The 26158-nt window shown below is 42.7% G+C and overlaps 1 protein-coding gene across 6 annotated transcripts in view; it reads left to right on the forward strand.

The window, feature by feature from the left end:
* Nucleotides 1-26158, forward strand: part of stx1a (syntaxin 1A (brain)) — a 78239-nt gene that overhangs the window by 17497 nt on the left and 34584 nt on the right. For 5 of the 6 annotated variants that reach the window (XM_061682575.1, XM_061682574.1, XM_061682572.1 and 2 more), the window contains exons 2-3: nt 8576-8653; nt 18885-18984. In XM_061682575.1, the coding sequence (XP_061538559.1) occupies nt 8576-8653; nt 18885-18984 (178 nt within the window). Of the gene's footprint in view, nt 1-7657; nt 7726-8575; nt 8654-18884; nt 18985-26158 lie in introns of those variants that run through there. The other variant, XM_061682573.1, reaches the window with a different exon arrangement.

Below are 26158 nucleotides of genomic sequence, written 5' to 3' on the forward strand. Positions count from 1 at the left end.
TTTAACCCTAAACCGCTAACCCCATAACATGAACCCTTAACCCCTAAGCTTATGCCCCAAACCCCTAACTTAGGTTAAGGGTTTTTTTTGCCCCCAAATTCAGTTGGGATAGGCTCCAGCTCACCACACTGATGAGGACTAACGTTACAGAAAATGGATGGATGGAGATCTTGTGTTGGATCAGATTCATTGATTTATATGGAGTGGGGGTTTGTTTAGATGGTGCTGAGGAGTCGGCAAGGAGAGAAGGTAAGACGGCAAAGGAGGAGGCAAGCGTGTCCACGCTGTGTGGGCCTGCTGCTCCAATGCTTCTCCAGAGAAGATCAAATCTGGAGGATGGAGAGTGAAAAGACGATTAAGACAGGAGGACATTGAGGGGGATTGTCAGGGAGATGACATAAACACACACACACACACACACATTGACTTCGCGCTGCCGTGCTTCATTTCTTCTGCCGCCCACGATTCCTTCCTCATCTTGCGTGTTGCTGCCGAAGCCTCCACCCTACAGGCAGGCCTCGTCTCGCATCTTATTCGACTTGAGTCAGATTTGCTCTATGTGATTCCTTGAAAAGCAGACTATAATGGTTCTCAAACAAGGGTGTGTGGAGAAGGACACCATTGTAAAATCACAAGCACACGTCTGCGAAAAACGACTAAAATGACTATTATTGCAACTTACTGAGTCAGTTGTGAAACTCTTCTTCGTGTCTCTTTGGCTGTGTTCTACTTGCCGCGTTCACCAGAAGGAGCACAAGGGCTAGAAAGGATTCATGGCATTTCCATATATTTCAGTTTGGAAAGATTATTTGATATGAGTGTTTTGACTCACATGTGTCGGCACGGAACAAATTAAACTTGTAAGTCAAGGCACCGTTGTACTACAAAAGTCCGTACAAAAGGCTTAAGTAGTGATTCTCAACCAGTGTGCCGGGGCACATTAGTGTGCCGTGAGCGATCTTCAGGTGTGCTGTGGGAAATTATAAAATGTTATGTAATTGTTCAAAAAAATATTTATTTACAAGAAATAATGTAACTTTGTTCATAATGCAGCCCTATGGGTGGCACAAGTCAGTGCAAACTGTAGGCCGGTCCCAAGCCCGGATAAATGCAGAGGGTTGCGTCAGGAAGGGCATCCGGCTTAAAACCTTGCCAAACAAATATGAGCGTTCATCCAAAGAATTCCATACCGGATCGGTCGTGGCCCGGGTTAACAACGTCCGCCACCGGCGCCGTCAACCTGCGGGGCGCCGTTGGAAATTCAGCTACTGTGGGTCGAAGTCAAAGAAGAAGAAGAGGAGGTGGAAAGCGGGTTCTTCGGCAGAAAGAGAAGAGGAAAACACAGAGCCTAGAACTGAATGTGGGGACTTTGAATGTTGGGACTATGACAGGAAAATCTCGGGAGTTGGTTGACATGATGATGAGGAGAAAGGTTGATATATTGTGTGTCCAGGAGACCAGGTGGAAAGGCAGTAAGGCTAGAAGTTTAGGGGCAGGGTTTAAATTATTTTACCATGGTGTCGATGGGAAGAGAAATGGAGTCGGGGTTATTTTAAAAGAAGAGTTGGCTAAGAATGTCTTGGAGGTGAAAAGAGTATCAGATCGAGTGATGAGGCTGAAATTTGAAATTGAGGGTGTTATGTGTAATGTGATTAGTGGCTATGCCCCACAGGTAGGATGTGACCTAGAGGTGAAAGAGAAATTCTGGAAGGAGCTAGATGATGTAGTTCTTAGCATCCCAGTCAGAGAGAGAGTCGTAATTGGTGCAGATTGTAATGGACATGTTGGTGAAGGTAATAGGGGTGATGAAGAAGTGATGGGTAAATACGGCATCCAGGAAAGGAACTTGGAGGGACAGATGGTGGTAGACTTTGCAACAAGGATGCAAATGGCTGTAGTGAACACTTTTTTCCAGAAGAGGCACGAACATAGGGTGACCTATAAGAGCGGAGGTAGAAGCACACAGGTGGATTACATCTTGTGCAGACGATGTAATCTGAAGGAGGTTACCAACTGTAAGGTAGTGGTAGGGGAGAGTGTGGCTAGACAGCATAGGATGGTGGTGTGTAAGATGACTCTGGTGGTGGGGAGGAAAATTAGGAAGACAAAGGCAGAGAAGAGAACCATGTGGTGGAAGCTGAGACAGGACGAGTGTTGTGCAGCTTTTCGGGAAGAGGTGATACAGGCTCTCGGTGGACGGCAGGAGCTTCCAGAAGACTGGACCACTGCAGCCAAGGTGATCAGAGAAGCAGGCAGGAGAGTACTTGGTGTATCTTCTGGCAGGAAAGGAGAGAAGGAGACTTGGTGGTGGAACCTCACAGTACAGGAAATCATACAAGGAAAGAGGTTAGCTAAGAAGAAGTGGGACACTGAGAGGACCGAGGAGAGGCGAAAGGAATACATTGAGATGCGACACAGGGCAAAGGTAGAGGTGGCAAAGGCAAAACAAGAGGCATATGATGACATGTATGGCAGGTTGGACACTAAAGAAGGAGAAAAGGATCTATACAGGCTGGCCAGACAGAGGGACAGAGATGGGAAGGATGTGCAGCAGGTTAGGGTGATTAAGGATAGAGATGGAAATATGTTGACTGGTGCCAGCAGTGTGCTTGCTAGATGGAAAGAATACTTCGAGGAGTTGATGAATGAGGAAAATGATAGAGAAGGGAGAGTAGAAGAGGTAAGTGTGGTGGACCAGGAAGTGGCAATGATTAGTAAGGGGGAAGTTAGAAAGGCATTAAAGAGGATGAAAAATGGAAAGGCAGTTGGTCCTGATGACATTCCTGTGGAGGTATGGAAGCATCTAGGAGAGGTGGCTGTGAAGTTTTTGACCAGCTTGTTCAATAGAATTCTAGTGCGTGAGAAGATGCCTGAGGAATGGAGGAAAAGTGTACTGGTGCCCATTTTTAAGAACAAAGGTGATGTGCAGAGCTGTGGCAACTATAGAGGAATAAAGTTGATGAGCCACACAATGAAGTTATGGGAAAGAGTAGTGGAGGATAGACTCGGGACAGAAGTGAGTATTTGCGAGCAACAGTATGGTTTCATGCCTAGAAAGAGTACCACAGATGCATTATTTGCCTTGAGGATGTTGATGGAAAAGTACAGAGAAGGTCAGAAGGAGCTACATTGTGTCTTTGTAGATCTAGAGAAAGCCTATGACAGAGTACCCAGAGAAGAACTGTGGTACTGCATGCGGAAGTCTGGAGTGGCAGAGAAGTATGTTAGAATAATACAGGACATGTACGAGGGCAGCAGAACAGCGGTGAGGTGTGCTGTAGGTGTGACAGAAGAATTTAAGGTGGACGTGGGACTGCATCAGGGATCAGCCCTGAGCCCCTTCCTTTTTGCAGTGGTGATGGATAGGCTGACAGATGAGGTTAGACTGGAATCCCCGTGGACCATGATGTTTGCAGATGACATTGTGATCTGCAGTGAAAGCAGGGAGCAGCTGGAGGAACAGTTAGAGAGATGGAGGCATGCACTGGAAAGAAGAGGAATGAAGATTAGCCGAAGTAAAACAGAATATATGTGCATGAATGAGAGGGCTGGTGGGGGAAGAATGAGGCTACAGGGAGAAGCGATAGCAAGGGTGGAGGACTTTAAATACTTGGGGTCAACCGTCCAGAGCAATGGTGAGTGTGGTCAGGAAGTGAAGAAACGGGTCAAAGCAGGTTGGAACGGGTGGAGGAAGGTGTCAGGTGTGTTATGTGACAGAAGAGTCTCTGCTAGGATGAAGGGCAAAGTTTATAAAACAGTAGTGAGGCCAGCCATGATGTACGGATTAGAGACAGTGGCACTGAAGAGACAACAGGAAGCAGAGCTGGAGGTGGCGGAAATGAAGATGTTGAGGTTCGCTCTTGGAGTGACCAGGTTGGATAAAATTAGAAATGAGCTCATCAGAGGGACAGCCAAGGTTCGATGTTTTGGAGACAAAGTTAGAGAGCGCAGACTTCAATGGTTTGGACACGTCCAGAGGAGAAATAGTGAGTATATTAGAAGAAGGATGATGAGGATGGAGCTGCCAGGCAAGAGAGCTCTAGGAAGACCAAAGAGAAGGTTGATGGATGTCGTGAGGGAAGACATGATGGCAGTTGGTGTTCGAGAGGAGGATGCAGGAGATAGGCTTACATGGAAAAGGATGACGCGCTGTGGCGACCCCTAACGGGACAAGCCGAAAGGAAAAGAAGAAGAAGAATGTAACTTTGTTCATCTATTTATGCCAGTGAGGCATAGTGACAGACAGAACAAATGAATGGTCTTCTATTAGATGGCAGGAAGTACATACAGTAATTAATGTGTCCACTTTTTGTGACGCTTTTGTTTGTTGGTGTGCCATGAGATTTTTCAATTGTAAAATATGTGCCTTGGCTCCATAAAAGTTGGAAATCACTGGGCTGAAAATATCAATTGATTCTACATACGTACTACCGCTGGCATCTCGCTGAAACCTCCCATGTCCAAATTTGGTCTATTTCATATTTTTAGTCAGTTACTTTTTCAAGTAATTGACCACTCAAAAGTGCTGAAAATGTCCTGCTCTCGATGATGCAATGTTAGAGCATCAAAAAACATGCCGTTTCTTTGGTTTCCTGAAAAGTGACAACAATACTCTCCCCCCCCCATGACATTACCAGCTAGGCTGGGTGAAGATCCAGAGCCACTTTCAAACAATGGCCACCAGACGACAGTGTTCCCCCGCTATATCGCGTTGTATACTTGTCGATCACGGACATCCCTGCTAAAATCTGATGAGCAGAGCTGCAGTTGGTTTTGTTTGCTGGACAGATGAGCATTGTTGCACTGTTGATCATACGGCGAAGTTGTCACGCAGTGGCAGTGGGGTTGCGCCACATACACACAGTGTAGTGAATAAAGTGCTGCCTCCACAAGTGAAAAAGCTTTGATTGTCATTATGGGCACTCATTGTTTTCCCCTTCCACACTATCGTAAGTAGAAGCTACTGTAATTAGGGCTCTGCTCCCGGTTGTCGTGGTGACGAAAGCCGGACTCTCCATTGGCTCAGCAGTATATAGGAGTCGGGGGGGTATATAGTCGTTTCCTTGCATGTGACAGATGCGACCCCTCTGGGCTAATTTCTGCAAGACAAGAAATAGGGTTCGTAGTGTGGTATACTTCTTGATCCTTGCGAGTACGTAATGTCTCTTTTGAAGTCGTGATGCTACGGCTTTGTCCCTGGAAAACAAACTGAGGCCAGAGTGCGTGTTAGAATGTATGCCTACAGTGTAGCTTCTGTGATGAAAAAAAGTACGTGCATTGCCGATGATAATTGTTTCATGAGCACGTCACCACACTGCTATACCAATAATGTATTTCTTTTACTGTATATATATATATATATATATATATATATATATGTATATATGTATATTTTGCCTTCTGCAGGAAACTATTCATTGTCACAAGCTCAATGTGTGTCTGCATATGAGTGAGCAAGCATACATTATGAATGTTGCTTTTGCTGTGTTATGATAATAAATCTGCTTGCGCTCTCAGTGTAGCCGACACAGATTTGAGTCATGTCTAATGCAGGAGGCGGCGTCTTGGTTTGGCTTATACACAAAGACGCAGGAAGCTTTAATATGGAAAAACAAAAAGGATGATGACGACGTCCGATCGACATGGGATGCTTCTCGCAAGAAAACCATGGATGGGAGTGGGTGGAAAAATGATGCTGCTATGAGGGGCTGCCAGGGATATAATTCCTGATTACATCTCACACAACGACTGAAACGCTGTCACACACGCGCCACTGAACCCCCACACTCACACGCAGTACAGAAACAGTGCATTGCTCTCACACACTACTAAAACACAGTAGTGATTTATTTATTTTTTTCACTCACATTCGCAACTGACTGCGATTGGCTGGCAACCAGTTCAGGGTGTACCCCGCCTCCTGCCCGATGACAGCTGGGATAGGCTCCAGCTCGCCCGCGACCCTAGTGAGGAGAAGCGGCTCAGAAAATGGATGGATGGATGAATTCGCAGCTGAAACGCTGTCACACTCTGCTGCACGCACGCGCGCACACACACACCCACACACATCTGTCAGACAGGGAAAAAAGTTCCTGAGATCCAGACCTCATAGGTGTCTTTGGACATGTACTCCTAGTATGTGCCAGTGCCCTTGTGAATGTTTAGCTTCGAGCATGTTCTGAGCCTGTGGCCAGTAAAGCCCAAATACCCGAGGCAGAGTCAAGAGTGCAGCACAGATGTCCTCCTCCAGCCTCTTTGTGTCTCAGCAGGATCTGACGGGCTCCGGGGTTGTCGGTTAGGGCTTTTCGGGGGGGCACCCTGCTCTCTCGGCACTCCTCCTTCCCACTCAAAGCAGAGGCAGACCAAAGCTGCCTTCTGTCTCTGTGTGGACGCAGAACACACAACTGCTTCCTCGTGGGAGCTCCTACTCAGTCCCCTCGCATGTCCTCCTCCTCTTCTTCCTGATGCTTCTGCTTCTAAAGCAGTTTCTCTCGCAGCAGCATCGCAACAAAAAAAGGTTGTGGCAGTGGTATGGCAGAGAGGGGAATTGAATCATATGATGTGATTCTAGTCAGAATTAACCAATTCTTGGGCTTGGGACTTCCTTGAATAAAACTTATGAAAGACTCGACTTACTGTAGATGAACTACATAACTTGACGTCTTGCCTCTTTACATTTGTAAAGCTGCATTATCAAGATAGTAAGCAATTTGTTTTACTTTTTATTTTATTACCCTCAGGCCGTCAATGCTCACACACCAGGGAGCGCAGCACGATGTTGAATATAAATTAGGGGCGTGGTCACGGAATGACTTAAACTGGTAGCTCAAGGCACCAATGCATTCTGTGACTAAGCAAGATTGTATGACTTGACTCGTGACTTGAATCGACTTGCTTAAAAATGTACTGGGGACTTGACTTGCTTGGGTTTTGCCACTGTAACTTGGTACTTGCTCGAAACTTGACGGTTAAGACTTGTAACTTAAGTATGACTTGCACATAGAGACTTGATCCTTGATGTTTCACTCAAATACTGTACATCTGCTTATTTAAGCAATAAATCCCTTAATGAGTGAGGCCTTGTTGGATTTAACAGGAGTTTGAGTGGGTTCCGATAATATTAGCGCCATCGCAGTGGCTCAACATTCCTCTCAATTGATTTGTCCCATCACCTTAGCTCCCGCGCAAGTCACAGTTTTGGGAATTTCTCACATCAGTACAAACAGACCTCCAAAATCAATGTTTGAGTTAAGAAGGCGGGCGGGGGGGGATCAGAGCAGAAGGTTACGGATGACTTTCTGTCGAAAGGCTGCAACTGCCAAATGCCATGAATGCATATTAATTATTTTCACCTTTTTAACAGAGCTGATTAAAACAAAACAAATAAACGTTGACCCACGCATAACTTAAATGCATTGGAATACGTACCCAGTTTTTTGCTAAAAGCTAATATAAAAAAGACCTGCTTGATGGTAGTATGATTAGATTCAACACAGTACATGCTGCATGAATCAGATTTTTGGTAACAAACCAGCTTTCTGAGGCTACATTTCCATGATGTTCCCAGTGGCCATGACAGCCCCATTTGCCCGAAATGTAGCGCTGTGACATTTTGCCCATTTTGTTTTTTTCTTCTGCTTGCTACGTTTAGTATCAGTGACGGGGCTGAGTCCCGGAGGCTCAAAGGTACGCAATGTTCCGGCCCACGGTTTACCACGGATGCCGGTACGTTCCCTCCCAGCCTGTCAAGTTCTTCTGGTCCCTCGCTTTTTTTCACGGCAAGGCTTTGTACAGATGAACTTTGGAGGGGGGGCACATGTACATGAACGCTCAACAAATGTTTGCTAATATTAGTTTTCTGTCAACTACTAATTCCCTAATCCATTTGTTGTACTAAAATGTGCAAAAGCACTTTCTCTCTCTCTCTCTCTCTCTCTCTCTCTCTCTCTCTCTCTCTCTCTCTCTCTCTCTCTCTCTCTCACACTCACTCTCTCACTGTCAAAACTGGTATGCCACAGCAGGCATTGTGATAAATTAAACGCATACTATAGCTTTAGAAGTGTTGTAGGCAGCGACTGTAGGATGCCAGAGACTACACACTGGATTCTGATGTTCAGGGTTCGAATCTAAGCTCTGGGCTTCCTGTTTGGAGGTTCCATGTTCTCCCCGTGCTTGCATGGATTTTCTGCGTATATTGCGACTTCCTCCCTCATTCCAAAAACATGCATGTTGGGATGATTGAAGACACTAAATTGTCGCTACAGAAAATGGATTGATGAATGGGCTGAAGATGTTTGAATAACAGCAGTTCAGAATATGAAAATAAACTACTCCTGTGCTGCATTGACTCGAAAAATCAATGGATGAATTGTTAATTGCCCTTAACAAGAAATCATCACATGAATTATCCCTTGAAAATGTATTCATTTGTTCCTCACTTGACTTTAGTTGATGTTTCTCGTTTCCAATCACTTGACTGGTGGGGATGTGGGATGCATGTCAATGTTTCTTCTTTTGAGTTGCGCTTTAATTCAAGTGAATGGAATTTTAACTTGAATGTTTGCGTTGTTTGCAGGGCAAGGAGACGACAGGGGAAGAGGATGAAGTGGCCGTGGGGATGGACAAAGGATTCATGGATGAATTCTTTGAGCAGGTAAATTTTTTTGTCTTTTTCACTTCGTCATTCGACAGTGATGCCGGTTGAATTGCAAGTTTCAGAACAATGTTCACTTTAGGAAATGATCAACTGGGATGTGTCACAGTGACATAAGTGAATTAATTCATTCCAAGCGCAAAACTGTCACCATCGCAAAACCTTTATGAACTGTGGAGGCAATGCTTTAAGTAACATTTTGTCTTAACTGCCATACAAGTACAGAGAGAAGTTATCGCTATAAATGAAATGTCAAATGAAATAAAACTACTTGCCTATTGTAGATAGCTGATAGTTGTGTAACAGAGAGAAAACAGGAAGGTGTTTGTAGTATCTGCAAGGGCGTAGCTAGATATTTTTTTTTTGTGGGGGCGGGGGTCAAGGCAAACCCAGTCATGGGGGGCTTCCACATTCACGTGTAACTAAATAGGTTTCCCCATGTACTGTATTTTTGTTCAATTTTAATAGAAGATGAGTATTTATTTTAGGCCACTTTTTCCTGCTTTTGAATTCGATTACTATTATATGACAGTTTAACTTACTAGTTACATAACCATTTTCATATGTTCCCCTTAATATCTAGCATCAAAGATTTTGGATATTAATGTTTATCTTCAACTAAAAGGAGGGATTTTGAGAAAATTCTCCTATTTCTTGTGGCAAATACAGTTCTCAAAATATTACTTGAGGATTATTATCTAAGAAGTGAAGTAAAATCTTGATGATGTTACTGTACTTGATAAGAACATGAATCAACATTTAATATAGTTTGCCATTTCGACCACTTTAACACTCACATCTTGATGAAAAGTGTCAACAGTGGCACGCTCCACTTTATCTTTACTGCATCCTCCTCGATTACACTGACTCGAGTGCCACTACTGGCAAGAGCGTCTGGCTCTTGCTATTGTCATGCACATTCATATATATATATATATATATACTGTATATACTGTGCTAATTAACGAGACACTTGGGATCCTTCCGTGCTTTGAGGAAATCTTTTTCCAGCGAACTGAAATTGTACCACTTTTGGAGCATTGGACTTGGGGGTTACGCTGTAGCGTTTTGCTTGAAAAAAGCCGACTTGTCTGTAATCACTCTTCTGCCTTTTTCTTTTCATGGCGACATGTGGTCTGATTGATTGTTACTGGCCGTGGTGCTGGTTCTGATTTGATTCCCAAATGATTATTGATTGCACGACAGCAACAATGCTCTTCTTGTCCCTCATCGACGACTTCAACGCTTTCTCTCTGTTTCCACCTAACAGATAAGTGCATGTTAAGTATGTATGCATCTGGGAGTGTTTTTTTCTTGTGCGTCGTGCACAAATGTCATGAACATGAACTGAACGTTGTAGTGGCTCTCAGGAACAGGGATTGGGGGTTTGAAGGGGGCTCATTCCAGTGTTAGCTGATGATTTCATTAGGAGAAAAATGGCGCACCTCCCTGTAAGCTCTTTTTAATGGCTTGCTGCATGCGATTCCCACTGTGAGGCAAGACGATCACGGAGCAATGATGACCCGCAACCGTCACCCCCAACCAGCTCTTCGACTGATTTGTGAATGTATGTGGGGGGAGGCTCGGCGTGCCGACTGTCCTCCCCAGCCCAACGCTGCCCTCCCCCCCCCCCCCCCCACTGACGGGTGTATGACGCATGTAATTGTTCTCAATGCCCCGTTTCTGCTGTATTGAGTTGTAGGTGCCACCCCTTCAATTCACTTCACAGAAAGCAATAGTTTGGCAGATAATCAAGAATTCTTCAAAAATGAGCCTTCAAGCTGTTTATCGCCACTTCCAGTTGAAGTTTACTGTCAAACTAAACATGATTTGTTATTTATGTTGACAGTCACAAATGACTTCTGAATCAGAATTGAATCGTTACCCCTTGTACTATTCCGAAATTAAGACGTTCTAGTCCAACAAATGAAAAATCCAGTTTGATTATTTGAAAACTATCTATTGAACCAGAAAGAGTATGCCACTTCTCCCTCCAGAAAAGTTTTTCTTTTTAGTTTAAAATGGCTTACTTTAACGAGGATCCCGTGCTTTACCATAGCGAAATGTAGAACTCAGGTTGGTTTCGCACCTGTCGGTGCCGTAAATGCTCGCTGGCCGGAACAACTGCCTCCTTTCTAGCTTGCTGCCCTGCTAGCTGGCTAGCACTCATCATCTATCATGCTTTGTTGGATCAACGTTTTCCCAGTCATAGTGCTGCAGTCGCCTTCCTTAAATATGCCTCCTTTCCGGTTTCGGTTGGCGCTGACATGAATACCCGTGCAGCTCCTCTGGCTCGGCTATCGGATGTCTATTCCACGGAGATTGTCATCTTGGTGTAGGGCTATAGACTTGATCACTTTCCCCATTGACACAGAGGCCAAATGTGCACACGGACAGAACCTATGCACAGTAAGTCAAAATGGCGTCGAGGCTAAAAATCGTGTGTCCAAATAGTGAAATATTTTCCTTCTTAAAAACACATGACAATGTTTTTGTTTTTTTTTTGCGGGGGGAGGCTGGAACAGATTAATGTCATTTACATTCATTTCAATGTAGAAAGTCGATTTGAGACAGGAGAGCTTTGAGTTACCAGCGTGGTCATGGAATGAATTAAACTCATTGCCCAAGCATACATTCGCTCATTTGCATGAGACAGGCCTTAACCCTTAAAACTGGCTAATTTCAGTAAGACAAGAAAATACGATGTGTGAATAGATGTAGCTATCTTTGGTGTATTTTGACAAAGGCGTAAAGGATTAAAACACCTTGTCGCTGTTTTTTTTAATTGGGTGGTAAACAATGCATTAGATGTGTCCTTTAAGGCCACAGTGTCTGTAAACTAGATGAACTTTGAATTTAACTTTGAATGGCTTTGAGATTTGTTCTTGTATCAGTTCAGGCAAACTGAATGTGTGAAACAATCTGCTGTTTGTGTGTGTGTGTGTGTGTGTGTGCGTGTGTGTGTGTGTGTGTGTGTGTGTGTGTGTGTGTGTCATTTGAAAAAAAATCACCAGAGGCATTGTCTGACTTTTGTGCTTAAAGTGCTAACATGCGGGCACGCCTTCACTCACTGGTCTTGTCATTAGGTACACCTTCACAATCTGTTACAAAATATAAAATTCTGTGTTGACACTATATCTCGGAGGTTTCAGTTTAAAAATGTGTATTGTTGCGGTTGTGGTTTGCATCATACTGAGTCGTTTCTAATATTTAGTCCGCCCCATGTATCCATCCATCCATCCATTTTCTGAGCCGCTTCTCCTCATTAGGGTCGCGGGCATGCCGGAGCCCATCCCAGCTATCATCGGGCAGGAAGCAGGGTACACCCTGAACTGGTTGCCAGCCAGTCGCAGGGCACATACAAAAAAACAACCAATCGCACTCACATTCACACCTACGGGCAATTTAGATTCTCCAATTCATGCATGTTTTGGGGATGTGGGAGGAAACCGGAGTGCCCGGAGAAAACCCACGCAGGCACGGGCAAAACATGCAAACTCCACACAGGCGGGGCCGGGGATTGAACCCCGGTCCTCAGAACTGTGAGGCGGACGCTCTAACCAGTCGCCCACCGTGCCGCCCCGCCCCATGTAAACTAAGGAAATCTTCTGCTTGTACCAAACATATTTTTGATGTCGGTGGTGTGCGAGGCAGACATACAAACATGTTTCATTGCGGCGTGTTACTCAAAACACAGCATGTGCGCGTACGAACGGACAACAAGGCAAGCAATCTGCCCGCCCGTGGAAGCGTTTAATGCCAATTTGCTATTTCCTAACTCATGCATTCAGTATGTGGGAGGGCAAGAGGATGCCAAACAAGAGAGACGACACACAATAACACAATCGGCGGGCATCTTCAAAGCAGCTGTAATCCGTATTGAAACGCTTATGGACAGGAAAAAGATATAACAGGCCCAGTGCTATTGTCAAAGCAACCCAGCATGTCTCACTATTTGTTTTTTTTTTTTTCATATCATGACAAATATACAATTCACTTTTTGCACTTTATCAGCAAACCTAAAAGAGTTTCATATTTGTGCTTTCCCTACATGTGTATGTATTTACAGTATATGTATTCTCTTTAAACAGCATCGCAAATGTCAGCTTTACAGATGCCATTGGCAATGTGTTATGTGATAAAGAGGTCGACTGTGACAAGTCGTGGAATCACTGATAGTAATGATGTAATTACTGCCACATACATAACGTGGGGTGCGGCGTTTATTTATTCAAGTGGATGACTCAGCCGGCGAACAATCAGGAATTAATGGCTAACATTTGTTATTTGACACATGATTGCTAAACATGTTGTGTAATCAGTTTTTTTAAATCAACATTTACATTGATACATATACAGTGACATACAACAATGCAGCAACACAGACTGAAAGAAAGCAGGGAACTAAATACAAATTGATGGGACAACGAGGAACACTTGGACAAGACACAAGTTGCTAGAGGGAGCTGATTGGTTGACACAAGGTAGAGGGCTGACGAGAACAAGTGGAAACGAAAACCTAACAGACATTGTCAAGGGACAAGGGAAAAACATCACATGGAATAAAACAAACTAAATACTGTATAACCGAAACAAAAGTACTTCCAGCTCCTTTTTTAAAAGTCACTCCAGGCAGCACAATTCCTTCGCTTTGTGCTCCAACAATCTCTTCTGATTTTATTTTGTAGTAACGTGTGTGTTGGAGTAAAGGTATACTGTGCATTTTATGTAGGAAATGTAGTGGAGTAAAAGTGAAAGTTGCCAGAAATAGATGAAATAAAGTACGTGAAAATTCTCCTTCTACGGTAATGAAGTATTTGTACTCCGATACATGACAAGACTGCCAAAGGCTATAACAGGCCCACCCCTGGTATAGCGTATGTTTGATAAAGCTAAATTGATTCTCCTTGTAGAATCAATAGTACTGGTCGAATTCTTCTCAAACTGCCACTTAGCGTGGCAATGGAAACTTGCTTTTGTTAGATTTCATATTGCTGCAAACAAAGATTTCCCACTGAGTGCATGACGAATACATGACTTGTGTATTTCAGAGTACAACTTGAGATGCAAAATAAATTTTTTTATTTATTTTTTATTTTTTTGCATCTGCCTTTCAAGGAAGGGTAAGCATCCTTTTTTGTTGGAATAACTGATAAAGGCTGCTTTGAAGAGGAGATTGGTACCATTAGTTGATCCCCTCCACACATTTCTATTCTGCCTTTTCCCCTTCCTCCAACAGACGGCCTGTAAATTGAAACATTCATCTCGCTATTCCGCCTGAAATTTCACTTTCGATGTAACACTGCCTTCAAGTGCGAAGGCAGGTCGCCACTGAGCGGGAGGCTTTTCTAATGACAGTGATGTAGAAGAAGAAGCGAGATGAAAGAAAGGAGGAGGTAATACCGCCAGTCAGTGCTGTAGAAGAGATGAAGGTCACAGTGGTGGAAAGAGAGTCATGGAGCGTCTCACCCTGACTGTGTGTGTTAATTAAGCTTTTAAGTGGAGGGCCGGAGCAAATTACTGCAGCCCTCCGTCCTTCACCCCACACCGGTAACATGGCCCTCGATGAGCACATTTTATGTGGTAGCTTTATTATCATTGAACCATCTGTTTTTTTTTTTTTTTTGTTAAGCCGCCAGTCTTTTCTTCTGACAGAAAAGACAGCTTTTTACTTGAGTATTAGCTGTTCATGACATCCACCCATCGGGGTTCACAATACATGGGAGCCGAAGCATCAAAGTATTAACTTGGCACGTTTTACTTTTTCTTTGGATCTCTTGTAACAAAAAAAGGACAAATCATATCAGGATTTATACATCGTATTTCCTTAAATAGTGACTGACCTCCTAATAGATGCCCCAATTACTCGCCGTGTACGTCATCCACTTAATCTAATGATGAAAAGCCTCGCTTAAATAGACTCCTAAGTAGGGCTGTAAAATATGACCTTAAAATTTTTGTTGTTGTTGTTTTGCGCAAAACCGATTTCCGATTGCAACTGAAAAAGTGTGAGTGTCTAGGCATGAGTTGTGGTACGTTGTGTTTTTCTGTATCCCAGTGTTCAATAAACAACTGAAAATTGCATCACTGACTATGGCTCTCCTTTCTGACGTGCGAGGTCATTACAATACGTATACTATAAAAACCCATAAAAAACAATCACTATAAACCACAGATTTCCACGAGGGATTTTTCCACATTACGTTCCACAGTAAAAAATCTGCAGTGTAGCGAGGCTGCAGTAGATGACTCACAATATAGCAGGGGAACACTGTACTGTTTATTCAGATGAGGCTCCTATGCAACTCATTAAAGGTGTGTTTGGATAACTGCTGACATTTTTTTCTAACTGCCAACATCATGATTCGCCTTGATGTATAGGATCAGTATGAATAGATGCATAAAGCAGTATTTCTTCGTGTCACAAGATGGTCCAGAGCGTCTATTGTAGCGAAGTTGCCAGGCAGCGCAGATGGTTGCTGGGATGTATTCTTCACCCTCTGCAGTATCATTCAACAGCAGTCGCGGCATCCGACACTGGGCGCGCTCGCTGCGCTACACTTTGCCGCTCGGTTCACACCTGCGAGCGCGCTACATGTTGCGTGTTGACTTCACAGCTTTGACAGTGCCGTGTGTGTGAAGTCAGCAACATCTGACACAAAATGTGATCAAGTTCGGCTTCAAACCATCATGTCATCAACCCGTAGTTATGTTCGTTAGCGCAGGATACACAAGAAGTCCACTAACCTGATTTGGTCGAGTGAAGTTCCGCATATAACAGATTGATGCATAACTAGTTTTGAAATTAGAAGCCGGTAAAAAAAAATGGTTTGTTCGACTATTATTAAATTTTATTTTATTTTATTTATTTTTTTTTACAAAGGGGATTGGTTAAAAAAAAAGAATGCTTGTAACATCTCAAAAATAAAGAACATTTTCAATGTTGGTATTTTAACAAGATATAAAGTTGACGCACATGATTTGCTTTTGTGGGCCACATAAAATGATGTGGCGGGCCGGATCTGGCCCCTGGGCCTTCAGTTTGAGACGTGCTTTAGGGGGAGCCCCTCGATCAGTGTTAATTTGGTCAAAAATCCTAGTGTGGCAAACCACATTGACTCATAAGTCATATTCAAGCCCTCCATAAGAGATGTCCAACTCTGTAGTTTTTTTTACCAATGTCCCCTCACATGCTGACACAATGACCAAAAACCTTAAAAATGTAAGAAAAATCAGTACAGAAGATATTTAATATTTAACTCATAGATTGTTTGGCATCACAGCAGTTTGTAGAAGTTTGTCAATATTTGCTCAAATGATGACACAATGACCAAAAATGCCTTTTGGCTTGAAAATGGGGGGAAAAAAAACAAAAAAACTGTACGTTAGACATATGACAAGTCTCGTGACGTTACTAGTTGTGCAGGGGGAAGTCTAGCTTGATTTGGATCTATTTGTCATTTTGTGATAAGCAGTCAAGAACCATTCAGTATCAGTTCGGTTCTGTTCTTGCTACAAGCGCGCTCCAAACTGATGATGCAAGTGTAAAGTGAACAGACGCGAGACTTGCTGGCACCCCAAGCCTTCCAATCACTCATTACGAAGCAGACCAAAAAAAAAAAATGATGTAATTTATCTTGCTTGCTCCTGTGAATTCATTCTCAAGACTTAATTCATTCTCAAGACTTAAGGTGCAGGAAATGATGCGGTGGCGGATATCAATGTGCAAGTAGGCTACAAGCGAAAGACGTGAAATGGTGTGTTTGTTGTGTTTCTGCATGTGTGCGTGCACTTCGCGACCGCGTCTGATGTTGTTTTGCACCCACACTAATGAAATTCGCTCCTGTTGTCTTATGAGACCCACGCCGTGACTCACCGACACGTGCTCTGTAAAGTGAGACAGCTTGGTGTGCTTTCATCCTGGCTTGCTCACCAACTGCCTCACATCATCTTCCCGTCAACCGGTCGTCGTTTGCTGCCCTTTATACGCTCGCATCTCCCTGATGGCCTCCCCAAGCCAATTATGTGATTTTAAAAAAGCAAAACAAAAAAGCCCAAATCCAATCAGCAGCTATAGAAAGAGATTACAGGATATTGACCAGTGGAGGGCCGTGCATTTGGTACCTGGGTCTTCTTTATCCCGATTTAAACCCGCCTCATAATACCAATGCTATAACATTGTCATTCCAAAAACTGTCAATACTATACACCAATGTAATACAACAGCACGCTGTGGCACACACATCTAATAACACGACAAAATAAATAAATACATGAGACTCACCAAAGGTGCTAATTGTTAAAAATATTAATGTGTGCAGATCGATACCAGACGTGTTGCGCCAGGCGAAGTGGACCAATCAATCAGAGGACAGAAAAATCCTCGTCATTGAGGGCTGATGAGCCCTGTGAGGATAAATGTAAAGTCTGATTGGTTAAAGAAATAGTCCCATTGGCAATATAGCTTAAATGTCCCATGCTGTCATTTAAAAAAAAAAAAAATGATGATCTTTGATATCCTTTTATCAGTTTGGCAAAACATTATAATTTTAGTTGAAAATGCCCATGATGTCCTTTTTCAAGCTACAGTATTCTAGTTTGTCTTTTTCGCCTGGCAGTTGAGGCAGCTGTTTTTTTCATTAATATGCAGCATATAAATACTGTTAGCCAGTGGTGTCCAAACTATGGCCCATGGGCCATTTGCGGCCCGCCGTCCATTTTTTATTTTTTTTTGTAGCCCGCAGGATGTACCAAAAATATCATTGAACACGGCTCTGCAACCCTAATTTTCCCAGCCTCGATATATCGCCACATGCGGCATGCTGCTGGTTTCTCCAAAGAGACTGGGTGACGAGAGAATTCTCTCTGCGCAATGGTCTCAGCATGGGCGCGTTAATTTAAAGCGGAATGAACGTGGAAATGCATCTTGTCAGTATTCACACCAATTTGGCAGCGCTAGTAAGCCAAGCTAAATGCAAAAGCAGGAATATTTCGGCTTCAAACCGACTGAGCAAAAAGAGCCGATTTTGGTTTCGTCCCGACATTTATTAAGGCCTTTTCACACCGCACTTAGCAACGCACAGCGCCGCGTCATTGACAAGCCCATTCGTTATGCATGTACTGACTGCGCGAGGACAGAGCAACGTGACACGCTGTTTTCAGTGGTAAGAACAACAAAAATAAATGAACTGAAATCGTCATATCAAAATGCAAGCAGCAATCTTGTCATATCAATGAGACGACAACAAAAAGCGTTGGTATGCTAACTAAGAGTAAATAATAAAAGAATGCATGCCTGAAATGACAGACAAACAAAAAGAGGAAATGACCGTTAAAATGAAGCAAATTCCCCTCTGAGCTTCCACAGCAACACAATGTCCTGAAGTACTTGCTGGCGATCTATTGAAGCAGCTGTGTGATGGAATAAAAAAAAAATGCTGAGCGAATTTCCCTAGCTGCGTATGAGTCCACTGACACCATTGATAATGCTCTTCTGATGGTGTTTGTGAGGTCATATGATCAGTCAAAAAGGGAGCTTGTTGGGTAACTGGAAATGTCTTTTTATTTTAGTTCATATTCAGAGAGACTTTAATCACTTAAAAAAAAAAAAAAAAAAAAAAAAAAAAAAAAAAAAAGTGTGTTTGTAACAGTACTTGAGATCTACAAATGGAGCAAAAATGTTTCCTTTCCAGCTTCAACTTTTTAAAGGTTTTTAAAATTTTTTGACGAATAGTTAATCATTTCTTTGCGCTAATCCTTTTGGCGCATATGCAGTATCTTAAACAAGTCGTGGGTTGCCCTGTGTCGTATGTACAGTAGATCTATTCCCTGTGAATGGTATCGTTTATCATCACGCATAGAATTCAACTGTTGTTAACATTCTTAAGATATCAGATTTCACAGCTTTTTTGCACAGTTCTATTTTTTGCCACCTGTAAATTAGACCAGACCACGTATGTAAGAGTCTTATTTATTTTTAATTGGACTGTCAATTTGATTGGACTTTTTTCTTGCCGTAATCGGGCTGTCAACTTATTGGCTGTGGATTGAAATGCAAATTTTGTTTGCAAACATCCTGAAAGATTCCATTAATTACTGGCAAACATTCTGAAATGTTTTCGCATGAACATGCTTTGAATGTAACCCTAATATGATAATGACTACTTGAGAATTTCCGTTTAGTCTAATTAGAGTTTCCTCTAAAGCTCTCTTTCCCTCTTTTACCCGGCAGGTGGAGGAAATCCGAGGTTATATCGAGTCCCTGGCGGAGAAAGTTGAGGAGGTGAAGAGGAAACACAGTGCCATCCTTGCATCACCGAACCCTGATGAGAGTAAGGCTGATTTGGGGGCTTTTTCTTGTATTGTTTCACGATTTTGTCGACCCAGCCGGGCGCCGCACCTTGAAACTGCAGAAGTATGAACAGTATGACACACGGCAGTTGTCCCCTCTCATTCATTCAAGCTAGCATTTATTTGACACCTGCACAATCTACTGATATCTAATACAACAAATGAAATCACCATTTAAAAACAGCATTTCAGGTTCACTTGGGGGCGGCACGGTGGCCGACTGGTTAGAGTGTCAGCCTCACAGTTGAGGACCAGGGTTCAATCCCCGCTCCCGCCTGTGTGGAGTTTGCATGTTCTCCCCCTGCCTGCGTGGGTTTTCTCCGGGCACTCCGGTTTCCTCCCACATCCCAAAAACATGCATGAATTGGAGACTCTAAATTACCCGTAGGTGTGAATGTGTGTCCGAATGGTTGTTTGTTTGTATGTGCCCTGCGATTGGCTGGCAACCAGTTCAGGGTGTACCCCGCCTCCTGCCCGATGATAGCTGGGATAGGCTCCAGCACGCCCGCGACCCTAATGAGGAGAAGCGGCTCAGAAAATGGATGGATGGAAGGTTCACTTGGGTTATATTTGTCTGATATTAACATTTGTTTGATGATCTTAAACATTAAAGTGGGGAAACTAAGCAAACATTTAAGAATTTGAGAAGGGAGCCAATACTTTTTAAAGGCACTGTATTGTGTCCTAATTTCTGAATGCTGCAGCAAACGAGAGCGAGAGAGAGAGAGAGAGAGAGGGGGGATCCACCTGGATGCACAGCCATTTGAGGAAGAAAAAAAAAATCAGTGACTTGAAAGCAGACATAAACTCATCTGGTCTCTAAACCAGAGATAGTGAAGGGTGGAGTGGGACCCTCTCACCTTCCCTCTAATTGGCCGTGGGCGTGCCCGTGTGCATGTGTGCCTGCTTTTCAATGTGAGCACTAGCATACTCAAAGCTTTTCTGACAGGGAACCGGTAGCTGCACAGTTACAAAAAAATTTGCGGCATAAATGGAATTAGTTCCAAAGCCTAACGCCACTGCAACGATGTGGGAACATTTTGCATTCAAACCAGATGGATGTGGCAATTCCGCTAACGTCAATGAGCGGGTATGTCGAATTTGTATGAAGTCGCAACAAAGACAACGCAACTTAATACCTCAACGTGAGAAAATCCATTTTAAACACAATCATCCCACCCAATTTCTTCAGCAGGGATTTGAAGAAAAAACACAGTGGGACATTTCCCATTTCCCGTCAGCTTGCAATTATGGAACCATTTCCCAACAATGCAAATACAAACGTGACAGCGTATATGGTGCGCGTATGCTCACATTCTATACAGTACAGTATAGCGTACTATTGTAAGAGATTTAGCCATTGAGCATCTTGACAAAGCCGCATTTAAAGGAATGCTGCAGACTTTTGAAAAGTAGTACAAATTTTGAATCAAAACAGGTTGCTTTGCTCTACTTGTTGTGCTGTTATTAATGTTGATATACTTTGCAATTTGTCTTAACCAACTATAAATTTGATTGGCAGTAAATTGCCTGTTAAGACATTAATGTCTGTAATCTGTTTGTTTGTTCAAGTGCTATTTTTGGGAACAGGGTCTGAGTGTGTTTCATTGATCGAAGATATTTTATTTATTCTTCTACATTACAATGCGAATGATCAATATATTCTTTGAGTTAATCGTTCTTAAAAAGGATGTACTTGAATTACTATGCTCTGCTATCGGTGGCATAAATCGAGATCAATGCTACTATCGTTTATCGTAATAGTTTTGGGGAAAATATATTGTCCTAAAAAATTTAAAGAAATAAACTAAACATAATACAGTGGGTACGGAAAGTATTCAGACACCCTTAAAATTTTCACTCTTTTTTTATATTGCAGCCATTTGCTAAAATCATTTAATTTCATTTTTTCCCCACAATGTACACACAGCACCACGTTGACAGAAAAAAAAACGAATTGTTGACCTTTTTGCAGCTTTATTAAAAAAGAAAAACTGAACTATCAGACAGCCATAAGTATTCAGACCCCTTGCTCAGTATTTAGTAGAAGCACCCTTTTGAGCTAATACAGCCATGTGTCTTTTTTGGGAAAGATGCAACAGGTTTTTCACACCTGGATTTGAGGATCATCTGCCATTCCTCCTTGCAGATCCTCTCCAGTTCTGTCAGGTTGGATGGTGAACGCTGGTGGGCAGCCATTTTCAGGTCTCTCCAGAGATGCTCAATTGAGTTTAAATCAGGGTTCTGGCTGGGCCATTCAAGAACAGTCACGGAGTTGTTCTGAAGCCACTCCTTCGGTATTTTAGCTGTGTGCTTAGGGTCATTGTCTTGTTTGAAGGTGAACCTTCGGCCCAGTCTGAGGTCCTGAGCACTCTGGAGAATGTTTTCGTCCAGGATATCCCTGTACTTGGTCACGTTCATCTTTCCTTCCATTGCAACCAGTCTCCCTGTCCCTGCAGCTGAAAAATACCCCCTCAGCATGATGCTGCCACCATCATGCTTCACTGTTGGGACTGTATTGGACAGGTGATGAGCCACTTAGAATTAAGGCCAACAATTTCTATATTGGTCTCATCAGACAAGAGAATGTAATTTCTCACCATCTTGGAGTCCTTCAGGTGTTGTTTTAGCAAACTCCATGCAGGCTGTCATGTGTCTTGCAATGAGGAGAGGCTTCCATCAGGCCACTCTGCCATAAAGCCCCGACTGGTGGAGGGCTCCAGTGATGGTTGACTTTCTAGAACTTTCTCCCATCTCCCGACTGCATCTCCGGAGCTCAGCCACAGGGATCTTTGGGTTCTTCTTTACCTCTCTCACCAAGGCTCTTGTCCCCCCGATTGCTCAGTTTGGCCAGGCGGCCAGCTCTAGGAAGGGTTCTGATCGTCCCAAACGTCTTCAATTTAAGGACTATGGAGGCCACTGTGCTCTTAGGAACCTTAAGTGCGGCAGAATTTTATTTGTAACCTTGCCACAATTCTGTCTCTGAGCTCTTCAGGCAGTTCCTTTGACCTCATGATTCTCATCCTCTGTAAGGTCTTATATAGACAGGGGTGTGTCTTTCCTAATCAAGTCCAATCAGTATAATCAAACACAGCTGGACTCCAATGAAGATGTAGAACCATTTTCAGGATGATCAGAAGAAATGGACAGCACCCGAGTTAAATATATGCGTGTCACAGCAAAGGGTCTGAATACTTATGGCTGTGTGATATTTCAGTTTTTCCTTTTTAATAAATCAGCAAAAATGTCAACAATTCTGTTTTTTTCTGTCAACATGAGGGAAAAAATGAACTTAAACCAATCTAACAAATGGCTGCAATATAACAAATAGTGAAAAATTTAAGGAGGTCTGAAAACCTTCCGTATCCACTGTATATTGAGAGAGAGCAATGGATAACACAAAAATATAAAAATAGAGTAACAACTGCGATAAAAATCTGCAATATAGCGGGACACCGAAGCAGGAACTGTGATATAGCGGAGGATTACTGTATCTGTATTCCGCGATGATAAGTTGCAGCGAATGATAGTTCCAGCGCTGGGACTCATTGTTTCCAGACATGTGCATCCTGGGACTCACATAGTGTAAAATGATCTATCTCACTACAAATTCAACCAGCACTACAAAAGGGCAAATTCATTCTATTGGGCAGTGGGCACTATACTGTACAGTGGATAGGGAGTGATTCCGAACACAGCCTGTGTTTCGCCACCGCTAGCGTTAGCCTGACATCAGCTGTCATCCTGATCATCTGTCTGACATTGCCGCCTCCTCCGATGTATTTTCCTGCGAGGCATTCGATTGCCAAACGAGCCTCCGGAGACCGACGCTCCCGCTGGAACCTAAAGGCATTTTAAATCTATATCATGTTGCATAGCTGTGGAGCTATATTAGATTCCCCACACTTAAAGTCAGTGTTTCCCAAACTTCATTGAGCCAAGGTACATATATTATACATTTACACATTTTTTTAAATGGCATTAAAAGTACATGCAGTATCCATCAATCTTGAAAATAGGACTTTCAGCGTGACTGACATTTACCCATATGAAACGAAGGTGGCATAAAAAAAAAAAGGATTGATTTTCTGCAAGTGTCTTGACCATTATTGATCAAATTATGTGAAAATGACCCATAAACGGCTTAATTGTACCTTTTGGAAGAACGTTTAATTGTTCTCCCTGTCGCTGTATGTCACTGGCATACTTGGATAGTTAAATAAATAATATTTTTTGTGAAAATGAAATAGAAGCACACTCCTGATGATCTCTCATGGCGCATTATACCATACCACAGTGACTGGGATATTGAGGAGCACTGCTTTTGCATTCAGCTTGGCTGGTGATTGGCTTTAGAATGTCCGTTGCACCCCATATAGCGTCTGTGTGCTGCCACCACTTCTTTTTATCAGAAAGTTTCAAACATTGGAAACAAATTGTCAAGAAATGCTCCTGTTGAGCGTCCAAGGGGAACAGCTTGTCCTGTTCCTTCTCACTAGTTCATTATATTCACTACTCGCAATCATTTCTGCATCCCTTTTCTCACACCTCCTCATTCATGTCAAGCCATTCATTTGGACCCCTTCCTCTTAAAAGAGGGATACTCTCCAAAAACTCCTGCCGCTTCCTTCTCCCTAATCCCTCACAACCCACCTACCTGAGGAAGCATCGAGCCGCTTCCTGGTTCAGGTGTCAGACACAGTGAATCAAAAGTATGAAACCTGTCCTGGTGCTGGCCAATCAGTATTGCCTTCAAATGATTTCTGCATGGCAGTTGAAAAGTCCGGGGGTTGTTCTTCAGGCTTCCACCGGGTAGTTTTATTTTTCTTTATCTATTTTTTTCTTTAATTTGACTGCCATTAGTCCTAGTAATGATGTTTCCTCCAATTTCTCCATTTTGGTAGCCGAGCTCTGACGTGAGCGTCAGTGTACCAGGAAATCGTGCACTGACAAATGTTCCGCGTCGTTTGGAGCACAAAATGATATTAAAACGTGTTGGTTTTAATCACATTTCACATTTTCATTAATTATGATTAAATCATTAAAGTCCCACCCCTAATATTTATTTATTTGTATGTACAGAATAATGCAACAAAGACGTTTTTATGTATATTTACATTTCATCATGATTTGTTATCGGTTTATTATTTGTGTTAAGAACAAATATGTGGTTAATTGCAAAATAATGATCTATGGTTTTAATCCACTTTTTTTTAGGGGAAACATCTAAGAGTCCTGTTAGTACATTCATTCAAAATTCAGAAAAGTAATCGAAATATTATCAAATAAAAAACAAAAAAGTGAAATGTTAGTTTTATTACTTTTCAAAAGAAATTTAAATAGTTACATTTTCAATAGGGTCACTTGTAATTGCAAAAGAGAATATTTCCAAAGTAATCTTCCCAACACTGATAGTATTGGTGCATTTTTACAAGTACGAGTACTGTACAGACGTACATTCTCGACACCAATACTGGTACTGGTATTAATGCTTCCCTTTAAAGAAAAAGAACAATTTGGACACTCCTCATTTAGCATTTTCAATGAAACTAACATGCACATTATTGGAAAGTGGAAAAGCCAGACTACACAGAGAAAACCCACACAAGCGCAAGGAGAAAATGCAAACTCCACGAAGGAAATTCGCCAATATATTCGCCAATATTCAATTTCATATGAATCTTTTTTTGTACTATGACTCAATGAATCTATCATAAAGTGATTTAAAGCTCTAGTGAAATCCTTCATGTCATGATCCCCTTTCATGCCTGCATGACTTCTATTAATGAAAAGATTCTCTGCCCATTGCTAAGATGCACGGCGATTAGGCAGTGGATACATGTCGTACTTGCTCCTTTTCTGCCTCACTGCCCTTTTGACAAGCAGCTAAAGATAAAATTGTGCATGTCAACGTGTTCTCTGTCAAAGTCGGCACACTAGGCCGACTTGTACTGTAAGTCACATTGGAGGTTATGAAATGGTCAATGTGGTCAGGACGGGTGGTTTATTAAGGTGGTTCTGGCGGCCAACAGGGATAGTGGCGGATCGTGCTCTACGCAAAATGAACAATCCTGACATTTGTAAAAACCGCTGGCTGACGTGCATATATTACACACACAGGCACACACACACGCACACACATACTCACACACATACACAGGGCGGATCTTAAACCACATATCAACTGACACAGATTAAATATGCTTCATGTGTCACTGCTAATTTTTGTGCGTCTCAGACGTGGGACGCACGTACATAAAAATATATATACAATAGTAGTTGTCATATACATATATATTACAGTATCCACATAATAAAGTAAAACCTAAACTCAATTTGGTCCACCACAGTAATGTTTTGGTGTGTTTTCTCAGTCACGATTCTTTAGCTGCCCCCAGTTTCTAAACAGTGTTGCTCCTGAGTCATCAACACAACAGCTCGGAAGATACAGTACGTGGTTTAATTGCAGTCTTTTTTTGGGTGGGGAGGGGACGTGTGGTGGCTGAGCACAACTCCTACCCCTCTGAAATCAGCATGCCAACACTCACAACGCTCTCCACTGAACTAAAGTGGTGTTTGAGGCTACCTTTACGCCACAAGGCTCTTGTAAAAGAATGGTTACGTTTTTCCCCCCGTGTGTTTTTGTAAAGGTACGTGGAGGCAAAATGGAGTGCCCTACTGATTGCTTTACTTGTTTGCTGACAAAACGAGGTGAGATTGCAACAAAGCTTTACTGACATATTTATCTTTCTTATGGTGACCCTCCAATCCCTCACACGCAGCTACAAACTGTTGGAAAGTAAGTAGGCACTAGAGGTTAGACACCGTGTCAGTTCGAACGACAACCTCTGCCAAGGCCATTGGCATTACGGACCGACGGATGGATGGGCAGTACCAGTTTTAATCTAGAGTGTACTGTTCCATTTATCTAATACAGCGGAGCCTCGATAAAACGGACTCGTGTGTTTGTGTCTGTCTGTGTGAGGGGGGTGTGGGGGGAATAGATCATAATAATGTTATGGCTATTTTGAGGTGAGATGTGGGTGTACAAATTCAAAACACGCTGCCTGGACTCTAGACCAGTCAATAAGGAGGGTAAACACACAAAGGACTTGTCATATATTCACAGAGATGAGATAGAGAACTGAGGTAAAA

This window comes from Phycodurus eques, chromosome 7 (genome assembly GCF_024500275.1).
Source record: "Phycodurus eques isolate BA_2022a chromosome 7, UOR_Pequ_1.1, whole genome shotgun sequence".
In the NCBI taxonomy this organism is placed as follows: domain Eukaryota; kingdom Metazoa; phylum Chordata; class Actinopteri; order Syngnathiformes; family Syngnathidae; genus Phycodurus; species Phycodurus eques.